At 55.3% G+C, this 24,244-nt stretch overlaps 1 protein-coding gene across 3 annotated transcripts in view; it reads right to left on the minus strand.

Moving 5' to 3' along the window:
* The window catches only part of KSR1 (kinase suppressor of ras 1), a 148,412-nt gene that overhangs the window by 27,287 nt on the left and 96,881 nt on the right, over positions 1 to 24,244 (minus strand). The window contains exons 3-9 of one of the 3 annotated variants that reach the window (XM_090257385.1): positions 15,551 to 15,698; positions 11,226 to 11,685; positions 9,115 to 9,119; positions 6,555 to 6,615; positions 3,265 to 3,348; positions 1,660 to 1,721; positions 1,457 to 1,563 (exon numbers count right to left, since the gene is read on the minus strand). In XM_090257385.1, the coding sequence (XP_090113511.1) occupies positions 1,457 to 1,563; positions 1,660 to 1,721; positions 3,265 to 3,348; positions 6,555 to 6,615; positions 9,115 to 9,119; positions 11,226 to 11,685; positions 15,551 to 15,698 (927 nt within the window). Of the gene's footprint in view, positions 1 to 1,456; positions 1,564 to 1,659; positions 1,722 to 3,264; positions 3,349 to 6,554; positions 6,928 to 9,114; positions 9,120 to 11,223; positions 11,686 to 15,550; positions 15,699 to 24,244 lie in introns of those variants that run through there. The other 2 variants (XM_090257384.1, XM_090257382.1) reach the window with 2 other exon arrangements.

Consider the following 24,244-nt stretch of genomic DNA (forward strand, 5'->3'; position numbering starts at 1 on the left):
CAGGTGCAGGCAGGAGGGGCTCCTGGAGGAGGAGGGACCCTGAGTGGGTTTTGAGAACTGACTGGAGAGTGAGGGTGGGTGTCCGGGTGGTTAGAAATGCAGACGTGCACGTGCCAGGGTGTGAATGGACCTGTGGCGAGTGAGTGTGTGAGGATGAGGTGAGGAGGGGGCACTCTTGGTGGAGCTGAAGAGGGGAGAGCAGGTGCAGAAACAAGGTTGGCAAGATGGGGAGTGGCAGATCAGGGGGCCGGGCATCCCGCCGAGGAACTGCGCCTAGCCATGACGGGTGGAAGGCCGGCCCAGGTGACCGACGGCACTGCTCCTGACAAGTTCACGAGTGTTACCTCGTTACTCTTACAACACCCTGTGAAGGGAGATTATCCCCACTTTACAAAATAGGAAAACTGAGGCTCAGAGAGGGAATGGAATCCACGCCAAGTCACAGAATAAAGGGGGCAAGCCAGGACTCGAACCCAGGACCATGGATCCTTTCATCTTCCTGCTCCCCTCTGCACTCCTGGCAGGAATGCCACATCAGAGGGAAAACGAGATGCTGGCTGAGAGGCAGGAGAAAAGACCTGAGCGGGCCCAGAAGAGACACCAGGTCCGGAGCAGCCGGCTGCCTTTGCTTGATAGTAACAGGGAGCCCTGGAAGGCCCTGGAGCAGCCCTCCGAGCTGCACCTTCAGGGTCCTCCTTCTGTCTGCCCAAGCCCCCAACTGAGCTAGCCCAGCCGCGGAGCAGCCAGTCAGCTGGCCCCTGAGTTGGGAGGCAAGTACACGCTAAGCCCTGGCCTAGGGCTGGGACAGAACACGCATGAAACACAGAGCCGTGCCCACAGCAGCCTGGGGCCGGCCGCCAACTCAGCAGTCACGGGGACAGGGTGGGTGGCTATGCACGGGGGTCCGTGACAGGGCTGCAGACCCTCCCTCTGTGGGGGACTCGGGCCATTGAGGACCTGCCTAGCTGCAGAGGACATCTGTTTGCACCTGTGGGGAAGCCTGACCGGGCTGCAAAAGGAAATGCACTAGAATGTTACTTTTGAAGGCTGGGACGCCCCTGTGGCGAAGGCACAGGCACAGGGGCTGAGCCTGCCTCACTCTCGGCGGGGGGCCCCATGCTCCGTTTCCTCATCTGTGAACTGGAGGTAACATCAGTGTGAGCCTTTCAGAACTACTCCGAGAGGAAACACCACTGGAAGGAGTTCCTGACTCACAGTCAGTGAAATATTAGCAGGAAAAAGAAAGCGGGGGAGGGGGGCCATGTTACGGGCATGTAACTATAAATGTGAAATCCGCTAAATGGCTAAAGATAGGCTCCCCGATGACCCTCTAGCCACAGACCGGGGATCCGTTGTCACATGGGCCCTCCGCATGCGGGGGGCTTTACAGACAGGAGTCCCAGGGTGGGGCTCTCCTGACAGAAGCAACGGACCCCTGGGCCATCGTCCAACGTACCTTCTTTGTCAGCGCTTTGGGGAGTGTTCCAAAATGGGGTTCGGCTGCTCTGTCCACCGGGTTGTTGATGTCCGAAGGGACAGATTCTGTCCTGCGAATCCTAGCTACTGAAGAGGGGGGACCATCAGCAGGGACCAGATTGAGCTGAAGAGAGACTCACCCCAAACCCAGAAGGCAGGGGAGAGAAAGGGCAGAACACTCACTTGGGAGGAAGGATATTCTGCAGGCGGGGGCTTCTTTCGTACACTTGTTGTGACACTTGAATCTGGTGAAGAAGACGGGGGTCAGGGCACGGGCAGTGGGCGGTCCTGGCATGTGGACAGGGCCCGGCAGTGCTGCCTGGCAGCCCTGGCAGCGCACCATTGGCTGCCCCAACTTCCACCAGCTTCTCAGCAAACATTAGCTCAGAAATGTGGAGCTGATGTCAACAGTACTAGCAGCCACGACCTGCTGGGCATTATGAGGTTCGGCGGCTGTCCGTCCGATCCTCAGAGCACAGCGGGTTTGATTACACCCATTCTAACCTGTCATGTGTGGGTCACACACATTTCTCTTTTCTAGCGGAAAGAAGACCCTGCACCCTTGTTCAGAAAGCTCCGGACGAACCTGAACTTACAAAATAATGTGAATTATTAAGAGAATGTCTGCACCACCCAAAGACGTCCGGGGAGGCAGGGCAGCCCCTCCCATACGCTCCAGCACGGCCACATGGCCGGAGGGTAAGGGGGCTCGCCAGCGGGGGCAGGGCCGGTTCCCGTTTTGGGCCTACCTGCTGCACTGTGTCTCGGGGTTCCCACCAAGCAAATGGGCCCACAGGTGGGGCCCTGCCCACCTCACGCTGCGACTGTGGTGCTGGGCTCAGGAGTCACCCACCACACATGAAAGGCATTACTGAAAGGGAGCTGGAGGTCCCAGTTCCAAGCTAAATGGCCAGGAGCCACAGCAGACCGAGACTGGAGAGTGAGCTCTGGCATCGATCGCCTAGGTGATCAGGAGTCATCGGGGAACAGTTGATCCAACAGACATGGACGAGACCCACCGCCTACGGCCTCATGGGAACCCAAATGCTCTTACACATACTGGCTCAGATTCCTGGAGCGAGTCTGATGGACATAAACCTGGAATCATCCTCCGGGATGTATAAATGACAAAGAGGGGGCCCAGAAAGGGCAAGCACCTTACCTACCAAGTCACACAGCAATGAGGGGGGCAAAGTGGGCAGAAGCAGAGAGTCCAGGTCTACCCTCTGTAAGGTGAAGGCAGCTAGAAAGCAGGGGACAGACTCTGCTCACACCACCTGTTCCCTATCCTTGTCCTTCTCTCCTTCCAGAAACCACAGTGGTATGAAAAAAGCAAGCTGGATTTGTACAGAATCTGCATTCTCTCCTGTGAATACCACGAGCCATCCCTGTTTTTTACCACGGCCTCTCCCTGTTTCCTATCCCTTGTGTGCTAAAATGTAAGGCTGATTTCAGAACTCCTTACAGTTTCCCGACAGCCCTCCCGTCCCCCTGCCTTTGTACAAGACGCTCTCTTGGCTTAGGATTCACTTTCCTCCTCGGTCTACCCAGCAAACTTCTGTTCATCCTTCAAAGCTCACCTCAAATAGTCCCTTCTTCTGAGAGCACCTAGGCTTCCTTCATCTCCCTAGAGAAGGCTGACCTCTGCTTGGTGTGCTGACTGGGATTACACATAGTGGGTTTAGGAGAACCCCAGGAACTCTGACTTGGCCTAAGGCCAGTAATCAAGGGGCAGAACTGTTGCTGAACCACAGGGAGGAAGCCCGCACCTCCCCCCTCGCCCCTCACCGGCAGTGTTTGCACTTCACCCCGAACATCATGCTCTTCTGGCACACGTGGCAGACCTGCGACAGCCAGGACTTGGTGGAGAACCTGCAGGGGGTGGACACACAGAAAGGCTCACACGGGCCTGGAGACCAGGGCCTGGACAGAGAAAGGTCCCTGAACAGCCCAGGGAAACCAGAAGACTTTGTTCCAGCCCAGTGCCCCAGGGCAGGGACACCCCAGGGCCACTGCCTCCCACCCCAGACTCAAAATTCTCAGTTACAAACTCAGCATTGTCAAAACCCCCAAGTTGGCATGGTCACAGATGCCAGCTCTTTGGCAGGCAACGTGGCTCCAGCAACCAGAAGGACAGTGTGCAGGCCCTCTGACCCAGGAGCCGGTCCCACAGATGCTCCCATTGATGTCAAATGGTGTGTGGCCAGGTTCCTGGGCACAGCACGTTTGCAGTGACGGGAGGCGCACCAGTGACGGATGGCCGAAAGTACAGTCCATCCACGCCACTGGCACCAGAGAGACAGAAAATAAAACAAGGATGCTCTTTTTGCGCAGATACGGAATGACCTCCCAATTGCGTTGTCAGGGAAAAAGGTGCAATACTGTATGATTCCATTTAGATGACACTTAAGTACACGACACACTGATCTGTGAGGAGAGATGTGAGCAGTGACCTCCGGGTGGGAGCCCTGTTGCCTGGGATCAGTTCCCGGGGGCTGGAATGCTCTGAGTCTCTATCCGGGTGCTGTACGTGGGTGTGTGCGTCTGCAAAGATCCGTTTGTGTACTTAGCTCTGTATAAATTACGCCTCAATTTAAAAAGGACACTAAGGCAACGTACAGGATGTGTGTATAATACACGTAGTATTTGTGTGAAAATGAAAAAGGAGGCAGAAGAATCTACATGTGCACTTGCTCGTGTAAAAGTATGTCCAGAGGACACAAGGAACTGCCCAATCTGCCTGCGGGGGCGCTGGGGGGCTGGGGACACGAGCAAGAGGGGACTTTTCTGTATCCGTGCCTTTTTAAACCTACTGAGTTTTGAACGTAGAAATCTATTTCAATCCAAACAAAATCAAAATTTAAAAAATTAAGCAGCACAGGAGATACACTGAGAGGAAGGATGGCAGTTGAGTGGGTAGTATTCTCCAGAGAAAAAGCCCAAAGCCAGTTTAGAGGGCGGTGAGGCCTAAGGGTAGGAGAGCTCGGTTTGGAGGAACGGCTTTTTAAAAGCAGAGTGTAGCACCCTAACTGCAGAACTGACAGATTGCAGGAGTGTTGCAGGAGCCATTTGCAATGCATCCGTAGCACTAGCTCACTCAGTTCTTACAACCTCCCTGCGAGTCAGGCAGCTCCAGGAGTCTTAGCACATAGGGAAAGACACCCGCTTACAGTGGTTGGGTGACTTTTCTGAGGTCACAGAGCTGGGGTGCTGAGCAGCGGGTGCCAGGCCCCCGGTTTCCGAACTCAGAGCTGCACGGCTTCGCAGCACGCGAGACCACGGGGCAGTGTTGGAGAGCGCGCGGCTCCAGGATCACAAGGCACCAGGTTTGGACCCCATGGCTGCTGGCTGGGGGTGCCGCGGAGCCTTTGCAGACGGGCCCACGCCCTCACCTCACAGCGCCTCGGGGAGGGCCCCGTGAGTGCCGGGTGGAGGTGCAGTGTCTGGACTCGGGAGGAAGCGTGTAATGTCACTGTCTCCACCAGCGAGGCGGAGCTCCTGGGGGCTGGGACAAAGGCACCCCCCTCCTTGGAGTCAGTGCCTTTTAAGGAGCCCCAATCCCGCCTCCCCGGGACCCACTCTCTCCCTCTGGGTTTTGCTCTCCTCTCACGTCAGCACCAGGGCATGAGGAGCAGCTCAGTGGTATCTGAGATGGCCTGGGTCTGGACCTGAGAACGGCAGGTACTAGGGAGGTGGGTGGAGGTGGGGGAAGGGTCATGGGACAGTTCGTTCCCCTAGGATTAAACCAGACCTTTAGACCTGCTTATTGAAAGGGGCCTGGGTCAGGGTTTGAAAACCAGCAGGGTATGACTGGGAAGGCACCTACCCGAGACTAGAAACTGGGAGGGGCGGGACGGGGCAGGCGGTGAGGCCAGGCATCAGGGGTGCTGCTGCCCTGCTGGGGGTGGGGGGGCGTGGCAGCCACGGGTGAAAGGAAGCGGCAGTCTGGGATGGGCCCAGGGGGCCAGACTGTCGCAGCCTCAGCCCCCTGTGAAACCAGAAGCAGCCAAGACAAAGCAGAAACAAGGGCACCTGCTGACCTTGGCTGGTGTCCCTCAGGTAAGGTTGGCTTCTCTGAGGCTGCAGCCAGAGGTGAGACACCAAGTGTTCCCCACCGCTGGACACGTGATGCCCAGATGCACATCGCCCCATTTTATCCTGGTGACGAGACGCGCAGGGAGTCCCATTTGCAGAGGGGGTAGCTGAGGCTTGGAGGGGTTACTGACCACAGGTGTGCAGCTGGTGGCGGAGGGCTCCTGACTTCACCTGCTCTCAGCAGCCTCGGCCCTGGGAAGACCCCACGGGCACCTTGGGCAGGGCCAAGGGAGGCACTCAAACCTCCTCTCACAGCACCCGCCTCAGTGCCTGTGGTGCTTGGGTCCCCAGGGCTGCAAACAGGGTTCTCTGGGTGCCCGCCAGAGAGCTCAAGGACTGTCTGACCGGCTGCGTGACCTCAGTCAAATGACTCCACCCCTCAGGGACTCCTCACTGGCTGAGCATGGCAGGCCAGCTCCTGCAGAGGCTGGAGCGCAGCTCACAGTCCAGGGAGGAGTGGAAAGCCCGGGCGAGTTGCAAAGCTTTTAACAAGCATGCCCTGTTGTGTTCACAAGAGCCTTTCAGAGGCACCCAAGGCCCTGTCCCGGGGCTGGTCGTTGGGCCCACATCAGCCCTCTCCAACACACACGAGTAACAGAAGTGCACACGCTGGGCCCAGGAGTATGCGGTTCCAACAAGCTCAACGGCGTGCTGATGTGTGGACCACTGAAAGATCCACATATCAAGCTGAACTCAGAAGAAGCTGTTGGCTTCTCCTCCTCGAGACTGTGACCCTGTTTTTCCTGGGACCTATGTCTTTCTCAGCAGACTGAGGAAGAGAGCCCAGGAAGTGCAGGAGAGGGCCCAACAAGTCCACGTGGCCGCAGGTCCAGGCAGGGGTTCCCGCTGGGAGCAGGCTGTGTCCACAGAGGTGATGGAGACAGAACAGAGGCAAGGAGTCCCGAGGAACAGGAATCAGGATAGATCCCACTACAATGACACGTGGCCCCAGCACAAGTGGGTCCCCTCCTGGTTGGGCCTACCTGTGTGTCACCGAGAGTCCGATGTCCCTCCGTACCATCTGTGGGGATCCATGTGGGAGATCTGCAGGGAAAGAGGCCAAGTCGGCAGGCTGAGGGAGCCCTGCAGGCACAGCTGCGCCTATGACCTTCTCTGTCAGGGATCACAGGCTAGTTGGGCGCGAAAATGTGCTGAATGGCAGAGAAACGTCCCTGAACCCGCATCTATCAAAGCAGGGACAGGCCAGGCCAGACCGAGGCGGGAGCATGGCTACCCTCACACCTGGGCTGCCTCTCTAATGAGCATTACTGCCTGGCCTCCGCACACCATTTGGAAACCTTCTCTGTGCGGTTTCTGGCTTCAGTGGAAGGCCGGCTTGAGAGGCAGAAATCAAAGTGTGGGAGGGCAGAGGCCCCACCCCTGGCACTCTCGTGGGCGCACACATAGGTCTCTAGCGTTCGAGGGCTTGATTCTGGTCACTTGTGTTAAGTGGGTGGAAGCAGTCTGACTCCTGGCAGAGGATTTGAGGCTGGTTAGCCATGTCGCACATCCGGTGCCTCTCCAGCGTTGACCGTGTTGCTGAGGGCAACCGCTGCAGACCTCGGCAGGCTGGGCAAGGACAAGGTGAAGCTTTAACACGCTCACATGGGCCCAGCCCCACCTGGCACTCAGTCTGAGCCTTCAGGGAAATCTCAGGCCATGTCCCTGCTGTCTGCCTTCTTAGAGGGCACCCCAGGCTCTCCTCCTCATCCTGGCTTCCCCATAAGAACAGGCACCCCCAGTGTTTACAGCAGCGCAGGCTAGCAGTAGAGGAACAGCCGAAAGCCCTCCCTCCATCTACCAGCAGCCCGCACGTCCAGCTCCCGCACCCCTGGTGTGCCCCTCCTCCCCATGCTCAGTGAGGCCCGTCTCCTCCACGAGCCAGGGTTCTCAGCTGAGCCCATGGGTAGGTCTGCGAACTCTCTGAACCGGCAGGCAAAAAGCTGTAGACTGTTCCTTGGAAAGAGGATCTAAACTTTCATCCAATCATCAGAAACCTATGACTCAGAAAGACCAAGAACACAGTGCTTGAGGGATCTGTGGTCACCTCATGTCCTGTGAGTCAACAGCCCTGCCACCACCACCCCTAGAAGGCCACTGCACTCTCCCGGATCCCTGAGTCCTGGCCTGGCACGCAGCTGGGGCTCTTCCAGTGCTGGTTCAGGTAAGGCCAAGTACCGCACACCCAGCCACAAGAAGGGCACGTGGAGGTGCTGACTCCTCTCACACCAAGGGGAGTTTCATCAGGACCAAAAGGCCGTCTGCTGCCCTGCTGAGGACCAGGAACCCACAACTGTACCACCTGCAGCCCTTCCCAGCTCATCTGCCATGGGGCAGACTCTTCCCCAGTCCCTCCTGGGGACTCACCCCAGTCAGCAGCCAAGGCCACCAAAGCACATGGGTCTAAAAGGGGTCAGGCTGCCAGCCTAAGAGAAACAGACCACAGGAAAGTCGATTTCAACCATCTCTCTCTGAGCACAGCCTGTGATTTCTGTGCACATGCCACAGGCATGGGATACAAGGGAGGTGAGGGGCATTTGTGACAGGCACTGACTGTCCCTCACTAGACGGAACACTGGCCTGAAGGCCTCATCCTGCCCTCCAGGTAGCCGGAGAAGCAGCCTCGCTGGTACAGACCCTGCATTACCACAGCCACCGGGAGAGTGACAGGGCCAGACTGGCCTAGGCACGCAGGTGCTAGATTCTCCTCTGAGGTTCTGGGAGCCCCTGGAGTTTCCGCCTGTGTCCTGGGGAGAGGGGAGTGCAGCCTCCCCCTCCCCACCCTATGCCCCCTGGTGGTCCTGCAGCCAGCCCCACTTTGGCAGCGGCAGCGCCTGATCTCCCCTCATCCCTCTGCTTAGCCAGCTTGGGACAGGGCAGAAACTGCTCTTTGCTCAGGCAAAACCCAGAGATCCCTGTGCCTCCACTGGGACAACTGAAAGTGGGCTCCAGAGGCTCGCTGCTTCCCTCCGCGCTGACCCAGGAGGGAGAAGCAGCCACCCGAGAACCCACCTGGAGGTGGAGGGGTGGGAAGGAGGACAAGGCTAGGCTGCCACCACTCCTCCCAAGGGGCGAATCTCTCAGGGCCTCATTTAGAGGCAAGCCGCATTCCTGCCTTGAAGGACACCTCTCTCCTGAGAAGTCAGCTAGAGTCTGCGGGTAGCTAACGTCCACCTACACCAGACAGGCAGTACCTCCCTCTCAGGAGTGGGGGTTCCCACAGCGGCCCAGCAGGTAAACGCTCCCTGCCAGAGGTCACCTTTGGGGAGGGCAAGGTGCCAAGAGGGCCTGCTGCGGGGGACTGCCCAGTGACACTCTAGGTCTCTGCTTCACAGAGAGAAGCTGCTGGCTAGGCTGAGGTCACCTCACCAGGTGAAGGCCACCTGTCCTAAAGTTACTTCCTGAGGCAGTTCCTGGCACCTTCGTTCCACGACTACAGAAAGGCCAAGTGCACTAAGAGAGGGTCAAAGAAATCCACTGCTGACAGGGACAGCAACACACACAGCTCCGGTGGCAGAAGAGGTGAAAATGAATCGCTCTTACCAAACCTGAAGAAGACAAAAAAAGAGGAAAGAGAGAGCAGGATTAGGTCACCATCCTGGCTCGGTGCATCCCCAGAATGTCATCCTTTGGAAAGGGGCGGGTAAGGTGCTCAGATGAGAACTATGAGCCCCAAGGGTGAGGGCTAGGGTGGCTGAGGGAATGTGGGGATGTTTCCTGAGTGGGAAGGGCTAGAAGTGCCCTCCCACTCCTCCCGCCCCTCCCCCAGCTGTACACTCTGATACATCAGCTTCTCTGAGCCCCGCCTGCCTCCATTGCACAGCTGAAGGCTGCCCAGAGCCCTGGGAGGAAGAGTGCTCAGGGTCCAGCCAGGAGAAAGGGTTGGTCTGTCAGACAGCAAATGGCTGGCGCAGGAGGGCAGGAAGGAGGGCAGTGAGAGCAGAAGGTAACCCCCAAGCAGGCCAGGTGGGGACATGCCCTGAGCAATACCATCACAGGATGGAGAGAGCTGGGAAACCCAGGCCGTTCTGTCTGCCCTTAGGGCTCACAGGGGGCAGCCAGTGGCCTGAGCATCCATGCCAGTGAGTGCTAGCTCTGGTGGCTCTGTGGAGATGTGCCCCAGAAGCCCTGGGTCTAAGCCCAGCCACCAGCTGTGGGGTCTGGGGCAGGGTCACCTGCCTGAGGTTGTTCTCTGCGGGAAGCCAGGCAGAGACCAGACCCCCGAGTGCCCTTTGCAGGAGAAAATAAGAAGCAGACATCCTGGGTTTTGCTCACTGAAGTCCCCTCTGCTCACAGGTATCTGTGTTGCGCACACAGCAGGTAACCCTGTGCTCTCTGAGACGAGAGGACCCAGGGCAGGATGGCTGCAGGTCCCTCTAGAGGAGCGGGGTGGCGGACGGGACAGCATCCAGGCCCCAGCAGGACAGCCTGATTGGGATTTCTCTCCTTGGGTGACATACTCAAAACCATCAAGGATGTTCAGGATCCATCCCACAAGGGACCCAAGGCAGCCTGCACTGGACAGGGGAGTAGGCCCAACCAAGACCAGAAAACGGGTACCCAAGTCAGGACAGAGGTAGCCCAGAGGTACAAGAAGGTAACAGGTACCCAAAGAAAGCTCCCCCTTTCTCCGCTGCCCTGCTCACGAGGGTATATGGACAAAGGCAATTGTAGTAACAAAAGTGACAATGAACTCAATGTCCATCAAGAGGGGAGGAGTTAAACTATACAATGGAATGATATAAAAGTGTGAAAAAGATGAGTAATTATAAATATATACAAAACTAATAACGTGGTTGCTCTGGAAAGGGGAACTGAACTGGGTGACTGAGGAAAACAGGAGGGGTCACTTTATACTCCACACCCCTACAAAGCTGAGCTACGAAGCTTCCGCATTTTGGACTATGTGACTGTTACCACCTATTTAAAATATATAGATAAAAAAATTTAAAAAATAAAGGAGTAAGGCATTTCCAGATATACTGACATGAAGTTCCCAGAGATATCAGGGGAAGTTGAAAAAATAGATTATACAACAGAGTACGTGGTTTTTTTTGATGATCATTAGAGGGTGCAGCTCGATATTCCAGTCCTCTTCCAGACACGCGGAGAATTACATTTCTCAGTTCCTTTGTTTGGGTGGGATCATGAATGGTGAGTGGAACTTTCAGGAAAGAGCGTTTAATTGCTCGTGTGTCACGTATAAAAATCTTTTTCTTCTCCTACAGTGGAATGTCCCAGACAGTGGCTGTCTACTGGCCTGGGGCCTGGAACGAGGCTGACCCACGATGAACAGGAAGCGTGAGAAAGAAATAAATCTTTGTTTTAAGACCCAGGGATCTGGGGGTCATTTGTCACTGCAGCGTAACCCAGTCTATCCTGATGGGTACCCGGCATCGTTTCATTTGTGTGTGTGTGTCTGTGCATGTGCGCACTTCGGAGGAAATCTAGTAGAATTCAGCCCCAACTGTCAAGGTAGTCTGGGCACTGCACTGAGGGGTGGGGGCACCTCTCACTTTTTACTGTGCATACTTATATATTATTTTATGTCCTTTTTAAATTGAGTCTATATTACCTTTATAAGGAGAAAACTGTAGTCAAAACTTTCAGTGGATGACAAACGCAACACCTGTCTGGCAGGAACACTTGCTTACCTCATTGGGGAGACCTCGTCAATGCGGTTCCCCAGCTGAGACTCGTGGGACTTGCTCCGGGTGAGCATGGGGAAGCTGGGCAGCAGCTGGAAGACCTTGCGGCTGGGTGGGGGTGGCGTCCTTGGTGGCTTCAGCTTGGTGTGCCGTCGCAGCTGGGGCGTGGTTGGGGGGGTGATGAAGCTGTGCAGGGCACGGGGCGTCAGCCGGCCACTGGCATGCAGGGGGATGCAGGTGTCCGTGAGGCCCTCGCTGGGGCCAGGGGTTGGGAAGTCCGACGTGGGCAGAGCTGACACGGAGATGGAGCGTGGGCCCTGGGCACTGCTGCCCATCCTGCCCAGCTGGGAGCTCCCCGGGGGCCAGGGCAGGCAGGCTGGTGAGAGGGTGTCCGTGGAAGGCCCTGAACTGCTTTCCCGCCGGGTGTCCAACGAACTCCAACCCGCGTCCTCTTTGTGCTCCCCTCCTGTGGGCCAAGAAGCGGAGTCACAGAAGGCTGGGGCTAGAGGAATCACAGGTGAGGGGCCAGGGCCCAGGGAGGGCAAACGCCATATCCAAGGCGCACTGTCCCGTAATGGAAGGCGTCATCCACCGGCCTTTACCTGGTGTATAAAGGCCTCTCGTGCATTTTCTTCCACCAGCGTGGATATTACTGTCCCTGTTTTATGGAGGGAAATATAAGTCCAGAGAGGGACTGGCCTGTGCGGCCTCTTGCTGGCAGGTCTGTGGGGAGCAAGCCAGTAAAGCCAGCCCCAAAGTGGGCGACTTCAGAAGCAGAAGTGGTGACCGATCTTTGGAGAGTTAGAGCAGAGAAGCTGGGGTGTGTGGAGGGGTAACTCCACTTTGAGAACATTCAGGGAAAGGGGCTGCACCAACCTTCCAACAGCACGTTGCCCTGGAAATTTGCTAGAAAAGAGACCCAGCTAGAAAGGGATCAACAGCCACTTCTGAGAGGAACCGGCAAAGGAATTCCGGCTGCCCCCCCAGTGACCCTCACCTAAGGCCCCTGAGACCTCACGGCTCTGTGGGGTCCAACTCATTGTCACAACCTGTCCATTCATTCAAGCACACGCTGGACACCGGCATCAAGGCCTAAAAGGGACACGCCCATGCGCTGGGAGAGTCTAGTGAGGGTGAGACTCAGCACAGTGAGCTGTACGCTGACACAGGGACGGATGGGGACTGAGGGGGCACAGGAGGAGGACCTTAAATAGCCTGGGGACCAGGGGGCTTCCCAGAGGTGGCACCTGGGGTGTCCTGGGCAGAGGGAACAGCATGTGCAAAGGTAGGGAGCACACAGCACCTCTGGTAACCACTAAAGAGCTCCATGTGCCTTGAGCAGTCAGGACAAGCCAGGGAGACATAATGAAGTTGGAGGGTCAGTCTGCCTGGGGCCAGCTCAGGAGGAACATTGGATGTCTTGCTAAGGACTTTAGGTTTAACCTTATAGGAGATGGGGTAGGGGCAAGGAGCAAGGACCCCATCTGGGGAAGAAGTCACCTCCCTCTTCATATTTATCAATGAGTAGAAAGTACAGGAAGGTAGATTGTGACTCAAGACAAAATGAACTTCTACCCCGGAATCCCTCTCCTTCGTGCTTTGTACCCCGTCTCCCACCATCCTCACAGCACGAGAGGTCGTGGAGGCTCAGGGGGGCCACACACACTGCAGAGGTCAGACAGCAGTGGCGGGATGGGGACTGAGCCCGCTGTCCCAGCCACAGCACTGGCCCGCTCCCACGAGGGAATCAGTTCTGAGTAACCTATGATGGCACAGCCTTGGGAGGCAGCGAGCTCTGTCATCAGAGGGTCAGGTGCGGTGGAGAGAGACTAGGCTTCACAGTTCTTAGGGTCTCTTTGTGCATGCCACCCCTTCCTCAAGTGCCCTTCCTCCCACTTCCCTGCACAGTGACTCTATCCACGAATCCACTCGGCAGAATGAGTTACTCAGTCTGTGTTTCTTGTGCTTGCTCCTTTGGAAGGCCAGCCATGACTTACACTAATCTACAGGTGGCACTGACATGCTTCTGGGTCAGGGCATGAGAGAATGAGCTCCATGGATCCATGGGTAAGTCTGCCACCAAAGGAAACACGCCCCAAGTTCTCCAAATTGCCTATTGGCTATGAGCCCTGCTTTGAGCCAGCTTAAGTAGGGCATGTGGGTCTTGCCGTGCATGTGAGCACCTGTCATTTGGCAGTGGCTCGTGACAATGGCCTAGAGTCACTCAGTAGGAAGAGCCTGGGGACTGATTAGTGACCTGTGTTGTGGGTGAAGAGCGGGGAGTACAGTATTGGCAGGCATGGTGTTCCCCGGTCTACCAGCCACCGGCACAGAGAACCATCCTTCACTCCCCTTTCTTAATACCAGAGACCACAAGGGAAGTAACTTCAACATTTTCTATCATACGACAGCCTAATACTGAAAAGGGCACCTAACATGTTCTAAGACCTTCACCATAACTCATTTCACCCTCACAACAATCTTAAGAGAGGTGTTGTTATTGCCTCCATTTCACAGATGAGGAAACGGAGGCACAGTGGGGTTAAATCACTGACCCAGCTCCTTCGGGCGGTAAATGGCTGAGCTGGGCTACAAGGAGGCTGCCCCGCCAAGTCCAGGTGGGTGCAGTGGAGACTGCCTGCACGGTCCGAGAGACAGGGCCATCACCGGGGCCCACCCAGTCCAGCAGGTGCCCCACAAGTGTGGCAGTCCCATTTGGGTGGGGTGTAACCAGGACCCTTTTGGGGATATAGAGGCACCGCAAGCTGAGACCAAGTGAGAGAGAAGACCTGGAAAAGACCCTCTCCTGGGGGAGGGGGAGGCCTCCTCCAGGGCAGAGTGGAAAAAGCATCCTCTGGGGAGGAAACCTGAGTTCCAAGCCCCGCTCTGCTCCGTGCCCGTGTGGGAGCCCAGACAGCTTGCCCAATGTGTCCAATGTGCTAGCTACTAAAGGAGCTTACCGCCACCTCTTAAAAGGGTGTTGCCACATGAGTGTCAAGTGTCTGTCTTAATAAATTAGTGCTTAATAACTTCGTGATCTCCCTATCGTGGCATCCGCGAAGGGCGGGCAGCAGCCTTCCTGACACCAGTGGGTCACTGCCGCTCGACAGCTGCCTCCTCCACAATCCTTTACAGCTCAGGCATACGGAGGCGGGTGACAAGCTACCCCAAGATTTCTGCTTGGGCGGCAAGTACTTTTAAGTTTCCACAATGTGGGAACATACCAACCGCCATCCGAGACCCAGGCTTAAATCCCCTCTCTGCCCCCACTGCTGTGTGTCCTTGGCCTCCCCTCTCTGGACTCAGTCTCCTCCTCTGTAAAGTTTAGGGACCAGAACGTTGACCATGTCTCTGCCATATTTATTTTCTGGCACCTGTTGGGAGGCCTGGTGTGTCGAGGTTTCTGAACTGAGTGAAGCTCTCCACAGGGGCTCTGCGTCCAGAGGAGGACTTGGTACAATGGGGCCAGGGAAGAAATTAAGCCCAATCTTCCCTGAGGAAAAAAATCGAGCAGAATATAAAGGTCAGTGCCTTTCTTAAGCTTCCAGCAGCCAGAGGTAAGACAGGTGGCTCAGATCATTAGAAAACCGGGCTAATTCCACTCTAATTCCACTCGTTCAGCTCATTTCAAAGCCTCATCTGTGTGGTTGGTAGTGGGAGTATTAAGTCGGGACATTTGAAGCCGTTTCCAAGGCAAGATTTAGGAAGCCAGCGAAAAATCCCCCAGAACTCATCTGACGCTGGGACCACACCCTTCACCTGGGGCGGCCACGCACCCACTCAGGGCTGAAACGCCGGAGCTTCTCGGATCCTGCTTGGCTCAGGCTGAGCCAACCTCTGCTTGTGCCTTGTGAGCACACAGCCCAGCCAGCCGATGAGGACAGGAGAAGGTGGGGGGAGGACTGGGGCTGACCAGGGCTGGGGAGTGGGGCTGGAATGCAGAAAGCTGCTGGAGGGTTCACAGACCTAACAAGCGTGCTCCAAAGAGGGGAAATTGTACAGGGCCTGCCCAGCAGACCAGCCCGGGGTTCCTAACAACGGCTGAAGCATCCCTGTATTAGTACTAGCAGACCAGTCCAGATCTGAGTCCTCTGACTTGGGGAGAGCCTCCGTCTCGGGTCAGGTCTGGCACACACTCTCTGAACGTCTACCCTGGCCTTTAAAGCCACCCCAGGGACCCTGGGCCCCACGTGCCCCACCCATCATCCACCTCAGCAAAGACCAGGGCCCCCAGGCTAGGCTGGGGAGAGAAGGCGGGTGTCTAGGCTGAGGTGCAGGGAGAGGAGGCCGATGGGGCTGGCCTCGGTGCCGGGGAGGCAGGCCCTACCTACCGAGGCCCGTCACCTTCCGCAGGCAGGTGAGGGCGTACTGCAGGCGGCCACACTCCTCCGCACTTGCTCCACAGCGCCGCAGCGTCTCCTTCACCTTGGCCTCGTTCATGTCCAGCAGGGCGTCCAGTGTGAGCTCTCGGAGGGTCTCCTGAGGAAGCACAGAGGGACACACACGCAGAGAGCCAGTGAGCACTCAGGCGGCCCGACACCCTCTTCCTGCTCCCCCTGGCCAGGGCTGGCCTCCCCGCTGAGTGGCAGGGGCCAGCTGCTGGTCTGAGGACTCCGGCAGCCAGCGAGCCTTCCCCCACCCCCACCCCCTCGCACTCCCTGAGACAGCAGCTGAAGTAGAGAGGCCTAAGCTTGGGGGTGGGGGGATCCTTAAAGTTTTGATCAGGGCATGTTGCCCCTCTAGTTTCTTTTTACTCCTCTGCCCAGAAATAGGATGAATCATGACCACTTTTTAGAATGATAAGTACTTGAGATAAAGACGGCCCTTTACAATTCTGCTGTACTGTATCTGATTCAGACAAGATTTCAAATAAAACTGGTTTAGTAAAAGATTTAAAAGAATTAACCCTCAACAGGCACTGCCTAGGCACTGACTGCCTCACTTTATTTAATTCTCCCTCAAAACCTTTCAAGGGCTCAAGGCAGCAAAAGGGAAGACACCAGGAGCATGACAAGGATACCACCAGACTTGGAGGATGCAGGGGCCACGAGGAAAGGAATGTGGGTGGCCTCTAGGAAAGAGCGGCCCCCCAGTGACCGGCAAGGGAAGGGGAGCCCCACACCTATGGCCACAGGAAACAGACTCTGCCAATAACCTGGATGCCCTTAGACATGGCTTCTTCCCAAAGCTCCCAGGTAAGGGGCCCGCCTGGCTGACACCTGGCTTCAGTCTGGTGAGATCCTAAGCAGGAAGCTAGCTGAGCCCACCTAGACCCCTCCATCCGGTCTCCCTCCGACAGAACTGTAAGCTAATAAATGGGGTTTTAAGCCACTGAGTTTGTGGTGATCTGTTACACAGAAAACCAATACAGAGTGATTATTTGAATCAAGGCCTAGCTGACTTCAAAGCTTGTACTCTTCTCCCTCATCAAGGAGGGAAGAAACCCCTCTGGTTCTGATTACTCTGAGGTACATGTGATACCAAGCCTGTGTTTGCCTAGGTAGTTAGCTAGTTATTAATAAAGGGGAGGGCAAGTAATGGGGATCAGACATTATTAAGCATAATCAACTAGGGAGCATAAGCACACTTGCTTCAGCAGAAAGCTACAGCTCCATACACTCCCCAGGAAACACGGGTCCCTTCCCCGCAGATCCCTGTGGGGAGGGATAGAACAAGAAAGGAAGAGGTGAGCACATGCACAGTAGGAGCCAAAATGGCAACCTAGAGGCCTGTCAGTCTAGCCTGGGAAAAGAATAGATTGGTTAGGAGGTGGACCCATCAGAAGCCTGCAAAAACTTGGGAAGTTTGATTGGTTATTTTGAAAAAGCACCTAGTATGTCCCAAACCCAAATCAATATAATGAACTTAACAAAGAAGCCCCTTCTCTTTCTCTTTCCCTCCCCCATTTTCTCACCCTCTCCCTCCCTCCTTTTCTCTAACACATGCTAGCCCCATGCGCTCGGGCATTCTGTAGCAGTCACGCAGGTCTAGCTGTCATCTGGGGCCCTCGGCAGACCACGGGGGCTTCAAAGGACTAAGCTTTCATATGGCACAGAAGCTCTGGATACAGGCCCTATTTCTGGCCCTGATGAAGACAAACCTGAGCTTTTTCCATGGTGGGCTAAATGAAGATAAGACAGTGGCGCCCAGGGCAGCCTTCTAGTTCTACCCAGATACACCTTGCCACCAGACCACACTCCCCCATGCGCGAGTCTCCCAAAATGCTCTTCTCGCGACCTGAATTTCCACTGGCAATACCTGGAGCAGACACACAGAACAATGGGACGTGTCCCTGGCCTCAAGTGGCTTGCAGAGTGACTGCCGTGAAAACGAGACATAGCCCCGCAATAAGATATGACCCAGCACAGAGAAAGCTCACAGAGTTATGGGACCAGGGGTAAGATCTGTGCTTATTTTCTTCTTTGGCACCTTTCTATATTTTCCAGCTTTTCTATAACAGAGAAGGCCAGACATCCCACATCAAGTGATTCATATAAAGCTCACACTTCTTGAGAACCTAAGCTGGTTTTCATTGATTTTTAGCAAGCTGTGTCTAATTTTATTTTAGAAAAGTAATGTTATTGTTAGTCTATCCAACCTGCTGTGCGTCTAGATGCAGGTGTCAAAATAGAACCTGATGAAACTACTGGTTGGGAGTCACTGGGGCAATAGTTTGGGGGCTCTGTGATGCCTGGGGGTGGGAGCCACAGCTGAGGCCTGGTGTTGACCCCTGGAGTCTGGCCATGTCCCCCCCTCCCCACCTTTGTGTCTTGTCTGTATATTCCTCAGTCTCTAGGGTTGTCGTCAAGAATCTCATAGCTGTTGAGAATGACTGAAACCAACAATTAGAAATAAACACACAAGTAAAAAGCACCAAGAAGCTCACCCTTGGTTGTACAAACCCGTGATGGTCAGAAATCCTTCTAGACAGTAAAACTAGAGCGTCAGAGAGAGGGTGATGGTAAGAACAGCAGGAGAGGGAGCTGATTAGAAAACGGTCCAGGGCAGAAACTGCGGTTCATCTGTGTATTTTCCTTTATTGACCTTGCTAACATTCTTCACAAAAATGCACCTGTGACATCTTTTCTCCTCATTTTACTATGAAAAGCAAGTTAGCAGTATTGTCAGGGGACAAACAAATGCAAGTGATGTTGGCCTTCACACAAGTGCAGAAACAACCCTCCACCTCTCCCTGGAGTGCCCTCGGTTCTCACCGATGCTCCTGTGGTTCCGAGAGGCTGTGATGACTCAGCGGGTTTCCAAGAGGAGAGTCCAGTCTCTGCCTGATTTGGGAGGAGGGGGAGAGACAACGACATGGGACACCCACAGCCTGGAACTCCAGTCCGCAATCTAACTAAAACACAAGGGATTGTTTTTCTTTCTTTATATTCCTCTCCTCCCCATCCACACCAAGTTTCAGTTTCTCAATAAATAACTACATTTGTTATTACAAACCATTTGCCAGTACAATATGCCCAATACTTCATATACTACTTCCAGTCAAAACAATTCGGCAAGGAGAGGCTGTTAGGCCCATTTTATTGAGGCTCAGAGAACCTCATGCAAGCCTACTGACTGAGTGGCAGGACCGGAACTGAAACCCAAGTATGCTGCTCCCGAACCTCCTTTGATCACCTCCGTCCACGGTCCCACTTAAACTGGAGTGGCCCCAGCCTCTCCCGGGACAAGCAAACTCCCTGGAGTGTGACCTCTGCAAGTCCATCAGTGAAATGAGATGCTCAGCACACCACTGTCGCCATGATTTCTGCCTGGTCCTTCCATCCTCTAATCCCTCCTCCCAGCGGGGCTGGATCACTGAGCTGGGAGAGGGACCACCCCATTCTACTTAAAAGCCGCAGTTAGTGAAACTATCCACCGACCAGCAGGCTACCTGGTACAATATGGGTCTCAAACACACAGCCTCGGGGCCAGACCTCTGGAAAAAATGAGATCAGAGGGGATGAGGCCTCCTGGAACCTCTTTTGATGGAGACATGTGTACTAGAAACACTCATTGTGCCTTTACTGGTCAACAAGAAATCCAGCAGCAGCAAGGGTGATGCTAATCAGAAACCCACCCTCAGCGCTGGGGCGAGAGGGGAGACTATGGGAGGGGCACCACATTTTCTGGTTTTAAAGAAATATAATTTTTATTTTATTATTTTTTAATCTTCACCTGAGGATATGTTTATTGGTTTGAGAGAGAGGGGAAGGGGGAGAGAGAAAGAGAGAGAGAGAGAGAAATATTGATGTGAGAGAGAAACATAGATCGGTTGCCTTCTGTATGCACCCCAACAGGGGATCAAACCCGCAGCCTAGGTATGTGCCCTGACTAGGAATCGAACCTGCAACCTTTTGGTGTACGGGATGATGCTCCAACTGACTAAGCAACCCAGCCAGGGCTGAATTTTTATTTTTAAAATAAAAATTTTACATGGTGGCAACTGGTGCAAATCTATGCAAACCAAACAATCGTATCCATGGTTACACAGAGCCCCCCAGACCCCCATGGAGACCCTGTGTGAAGAATCTCACGCCTTCCAAACGTCTGATCAGTGACTTCTAAAGTTTTATTTCTGTAGGCCAATGGGGAGGGGTGGTGGCCCAGCAGCAAGTGCCCCTGGCAAACACATCAAGAGCAGCCAGGCCTTCTTGGTGAGGTGCCCAACCCGGCTCTGGGACCCCATCATAGAACAAAGCGCCCAGCCTTCCAAATCCCACAAGTAGCTTTGGATCTGAAGTCATTTCAATCAGGAGGGGAGAGGGCCCGAGGCAGGTGTGCTGGAACCAGCCGCCAGCTTTCGCCTGGGCCTCCAGCCAGACAGGCGTCAGGCTGGGCTAGTGGCTGTGCAGGCCCCGGATTGTCCCTGCTGTCTCCTCCTACAGTGACTCAGGCAACGCCCCCTCAGCTGCTCTGCACCCCCAAACCTCACAACCAGATGCAACTTGCCCACCCATGGTGCCAGGCACAGCCAAGTCTGAGTCCGGAAGTTATTTCTGACCAGAGTAATCCACATACAAATTTTCTGGATCCTCTCTCAACCGAAAGCAAATTAGGCAATCAGCGTAACCACCTGCCAAAGGCGCGCTCACAGGCCTGCGGACAGCCGGGCAGGTGCTCCGACGCTCTCTTAGGTCTGAGAGGCCCCGAAGAGCCTCCCACCTGCCTGCAGGCACAGGGAACACGCCCCCTGTCTCAGAGCCAAGGGCACAGTCCCTGGAGTCTGGGGAAGGGAGGAAGGCAGAAAGTCTATAGGCTCTGAAGAGAATCGTTGCCCATCCCACCCCAACTTCTGCGTAAAGACGAAAATATGGACTAGAAACCAAGAAGAGAGGGCTGCCCGGCCCACTTTGGGAGGTGCCCTAGCTCCCAGGAGCCTCGGGGGAGCAGGGAGCACAGGAGCAGGACAGTGAGAACATGGGGCAGAGCAGGAGCTCCTGGGAGCACTGGCTCCTGCCTCTGCCTGGCCCCTCAAGACACAATGTACCAGGGGGTGACATTAAGTTGTTCTTTTGATAATAATTAAAGAGCAGGGTCAGCTGGGCACTGAGGTCACTCCCAGGCTGTGTTAATTAAACTGCCGGTTCTGTTTTCCATAAAAGAAGGTAGGGTGGGCTGGCCCAAACCCAGCTGCCCCATCCCCTCATCAGCTGGCAGTGGCTGGTGTCCCAAGCCAGACAGGGTATCAAATGGTGTCCTGGGACTTACCAGCAGCCACGGGGCTGCCTGGGGTCTATACTTAGAAACTGTGCCGGCTCACGTCGAGAGCCATCCACACTCGCCATGGTAAGTCAGCTGGACAGTGGCAATGCCAGGGGTACTTCAAAGTCTGTGTACGAGCCACATGGCAGCTCACGCCAGCATTCAGGTGAAGGCCAGGCTGAAGAAAGACCAAGAAGCAAACCCAAACTTAGTGTATCTTTGTAACTTTCTAGTCCCAGAGCAGAGGATGGATCAGTCAAGTTAATAACTGCTCCCATCAGTGCTGCTGGCACTCAAGGTCCATTTGCAGAGCCTGGACTTCTGCCGTGTGTGGGCAGAGGCCTCCGCCAGCTTCCATGGCTGGGCGTTCACTAAAGGGCCAGGATCCTTCACCATAGATACTTCCCTGGGAACTGGTCACACCAGAGGCCAGAGGTGGACTCCCAGAAGCCTGGGGATGGTGGTGTAGGACCAATTCGCCTCTGTGAGGCCAGGGCCCAGGGGTGGGGGTGGGGGGTGGTGTGTGTGGGAAAGGACAGAGAGAAGAGCAGGGGGCCTTCCGTGACAGCCCAGTGGGAGCCCACATGCCTCCTGTTGGCAAGGGAGCACCTGACAGATGTTCCCTCCTGCCTGCTCCCACAGCTGGGGCTGAGGGAGAGCGAGGGCTGAGACTTGGGTAATAGTTGGGCATTCTGGGTGGCACAGGAGGGGCTGAGTGCCTGGGTCAGGCAGCCTCCTGGGGTTTCCATGGAGATCAGCAGACAGCTTGGGGACACTGGCTTTGCTGTGGGCAGGGTCTGCGCCCAGCCCCTTGACTATCCCAGCCCTGGGAAACAAGAAGAAGCCCCTCCTGGAAGAAGTCAGCCTTCTCTCCACCCCGTGCCAGCTGGCCAGCACAGCGAAGGAAGGGTCAGGTTTGGTCCTTGGAACCTGCTTGACCCTGGGCCAGTCCCTGTTCCTCTCTGGGCTTTAATTTGATCATTTATATAATAAGTGGTTTTTGCTAGATCAGATCTATGGCTCTCAACCTGGTGGCACCCTGGAATTACCCAGGGGGGTTGAGGAGGGGGCTTTAAAAAATCCTGATGACCGAGTCCCACCCTCAAACCAATCCAATCAGAACTTCTGGGGGTGGGGACCATGAGGGCAGATAGGCTGCTGGGTCTTAAGTCTGGCCAAATAATCCAGGGCAGAAAGGGTCTTAGAATGCCCAGTTCAGAAGGTGGATCTGGCCAGACCAGGGCCGCACTCTGGAGCTTGATCTGCCTGCCCTCTCAAGAGGCCCAAGCTCCTTCAACTCAACCCTAGCCTAGTCCAGGTGCACAGACGTCCCAGGAGATGTCTTCTCCTGGGCACCAGGGCCTCCCTCCCTCCCATAAGGGGGGGGGCACTCACAAAGTGGGGTGTCTAGCTGGAATCTTCAGGGAGTAGCTGTCTTTGGCCTATATTGTTATGTCTGGGTTTGAGAGCCTCAGGAAGATGGTGCAGGTGTGAGATGGGGTGTGGAGCTTGAGGGATGCAGGTTAAAGGGGAGGAGCTGGGGGCCAAGAAAAGGTGAGTGATGAACATATATTATGCATTTCCTGGGTGCCTGGCACTAAGCCAGATGAATATAAGAGGTCAGCACATGCAATCTTTATAATATCCTGCTAGGGGCTAAAGCTCAGAGAGGGTAGGTAACTTGCTCAAGGTCACACAGCAGAACTGGTGAGGCAGAAGCATGGCCATCTTTACCTACCTAGTCGCAGCCAGCCAGCCTTCCCTGCGCTGATGCCCACATCTTTGCTCTATTTTCCCCAGGGCAGGTCTTACCTGGTATCACAGGTCACATCTGGCTTTCCTGGCTCCACACCCTGCCATACCCCCATACAGCTGGGGTGAGCTCCAGCTGTTGGGTTATAAGCAGCTGCAGGCCTCTCAGGGGCTCTTCTCTCCACAGTCCTCAATCCCCTTGGCCAGCCTGCTGGGCACCCTCTCAGTTCCCCTCCTGCCCTCTGGAGGCGATGGGTGCTTTCTACCTCTGCCTGAGACCAGCTCTCCAGCTTCTGGCAGCATCTGCTGTCACTTCAGCCACCACCATCACCCCAGGGCCTGGCCCTGCTCTCTTGGGGAGGCTGTGTTGCAGCAGCCTCCACGGCCCCACTCTTTCTCCTCTAAACCCTGGAGTACCTAGTGCAGGAATTGGCAGGAGTGGTTTTTCTGAACAGGCCAGAGAGGGAATATATTCAGCTTTGCGGGCCATATGGTCTCTGTCACAACTCAGCTCTGCCGGTGGAGCACCACACAGGCACAGAGAGTATGCAAACAGACTGGGGTGTGGCTGTGCTCCAATAAAACTTCAGTACGGACACTGAAACTTGAATTTCATTTAATTTTCACATGTCATGAAATTCTTCTCTTTTTTTCCCGTACGAGTTAAAACATGTGAGAACCATTCTTACTTCACAGGCTGTACAAAAAAACAGTGGTGGGCTGGACCTGGCCCAGGGGCCAGAGCTTGGCAACCCCTCTCTAGAGGGTCATTCATTCAGTCACTCAGCAAACACACATCACCCAGGTTGGGTTCCACCTCCTGGTGGCTCTGGGCCTCATGGCCCCTTCCTTCCTGGCGTCCTGCTGTGCTGACACGTCTTCACCACATCCAACCCCCAGCACACTATCAGCAGAAGAGGGACACAGAGGAAGAAGCTTTGGGGCAGCCTACATTTTGTTACCTTTCTCTGTGACATCAACACACATTTCCAAAACTGCTCCTCCTGACTGCTGTTTGAAAATGGCCAGGCGTACCCAGCATTAGAGAAACACACACCCACAGATACACACACCAGCTTGGGGGCTGCATGATTCTCCCCAATACATGCTCCTCCCCAAACGGAGATAGATGAGTGGGCTCCTACAGGGGGGTCCCTACACGCAGGATGTTTGCTGATTGGGGGAAAAATACCCACTATTTGTGCACCAGGCTCCACAGCAAAACTCAAGTCAAAAATGGGTTACTCTAAAATAAACAAAAAAGATTGGGGTCAGGGTAGGACACGGGGAGGGCTTACCAGCTGCCGAAGAGCAACACTAACCCTCGGTGGCACCTGCCTTCTAGGAAACCGGCAAATGGGAAAGCCCCCCCTGCCCAGGGCGGTGGTGTGCAGGGATCGGAGCTCAGTGAGCTGGGAGAGGGTCCCAGAGGACCTTCACCCTCTGGCCCTGCTCCAGGGCAGTGCCTCCCCATACCTGATCCCAAGCCCCCCCCACCCCGCCCCGCCCAGTGTTCCTGATTGACCAGAAGGTGAGAGGAGGACAAGCAGGGTGGCAGTGGGCACACAGGC

Source organism: Furipterus horrens, unplaced genomic scaffold (genome assembly GCF_987537825.1).
Source record: "Furipterus horrens unplaced genomic scaffold, mFurHor1.1.pri manual_scaffold_11, whole genome shotgun sequence".
Classification (NCBI taxonomy): domain Eukaryota; kingdom Metazoa; phylum Chordata; class Mammalia; order Chiroptera; family Furipteridae; genus Furipterus; species Furipterus horrens.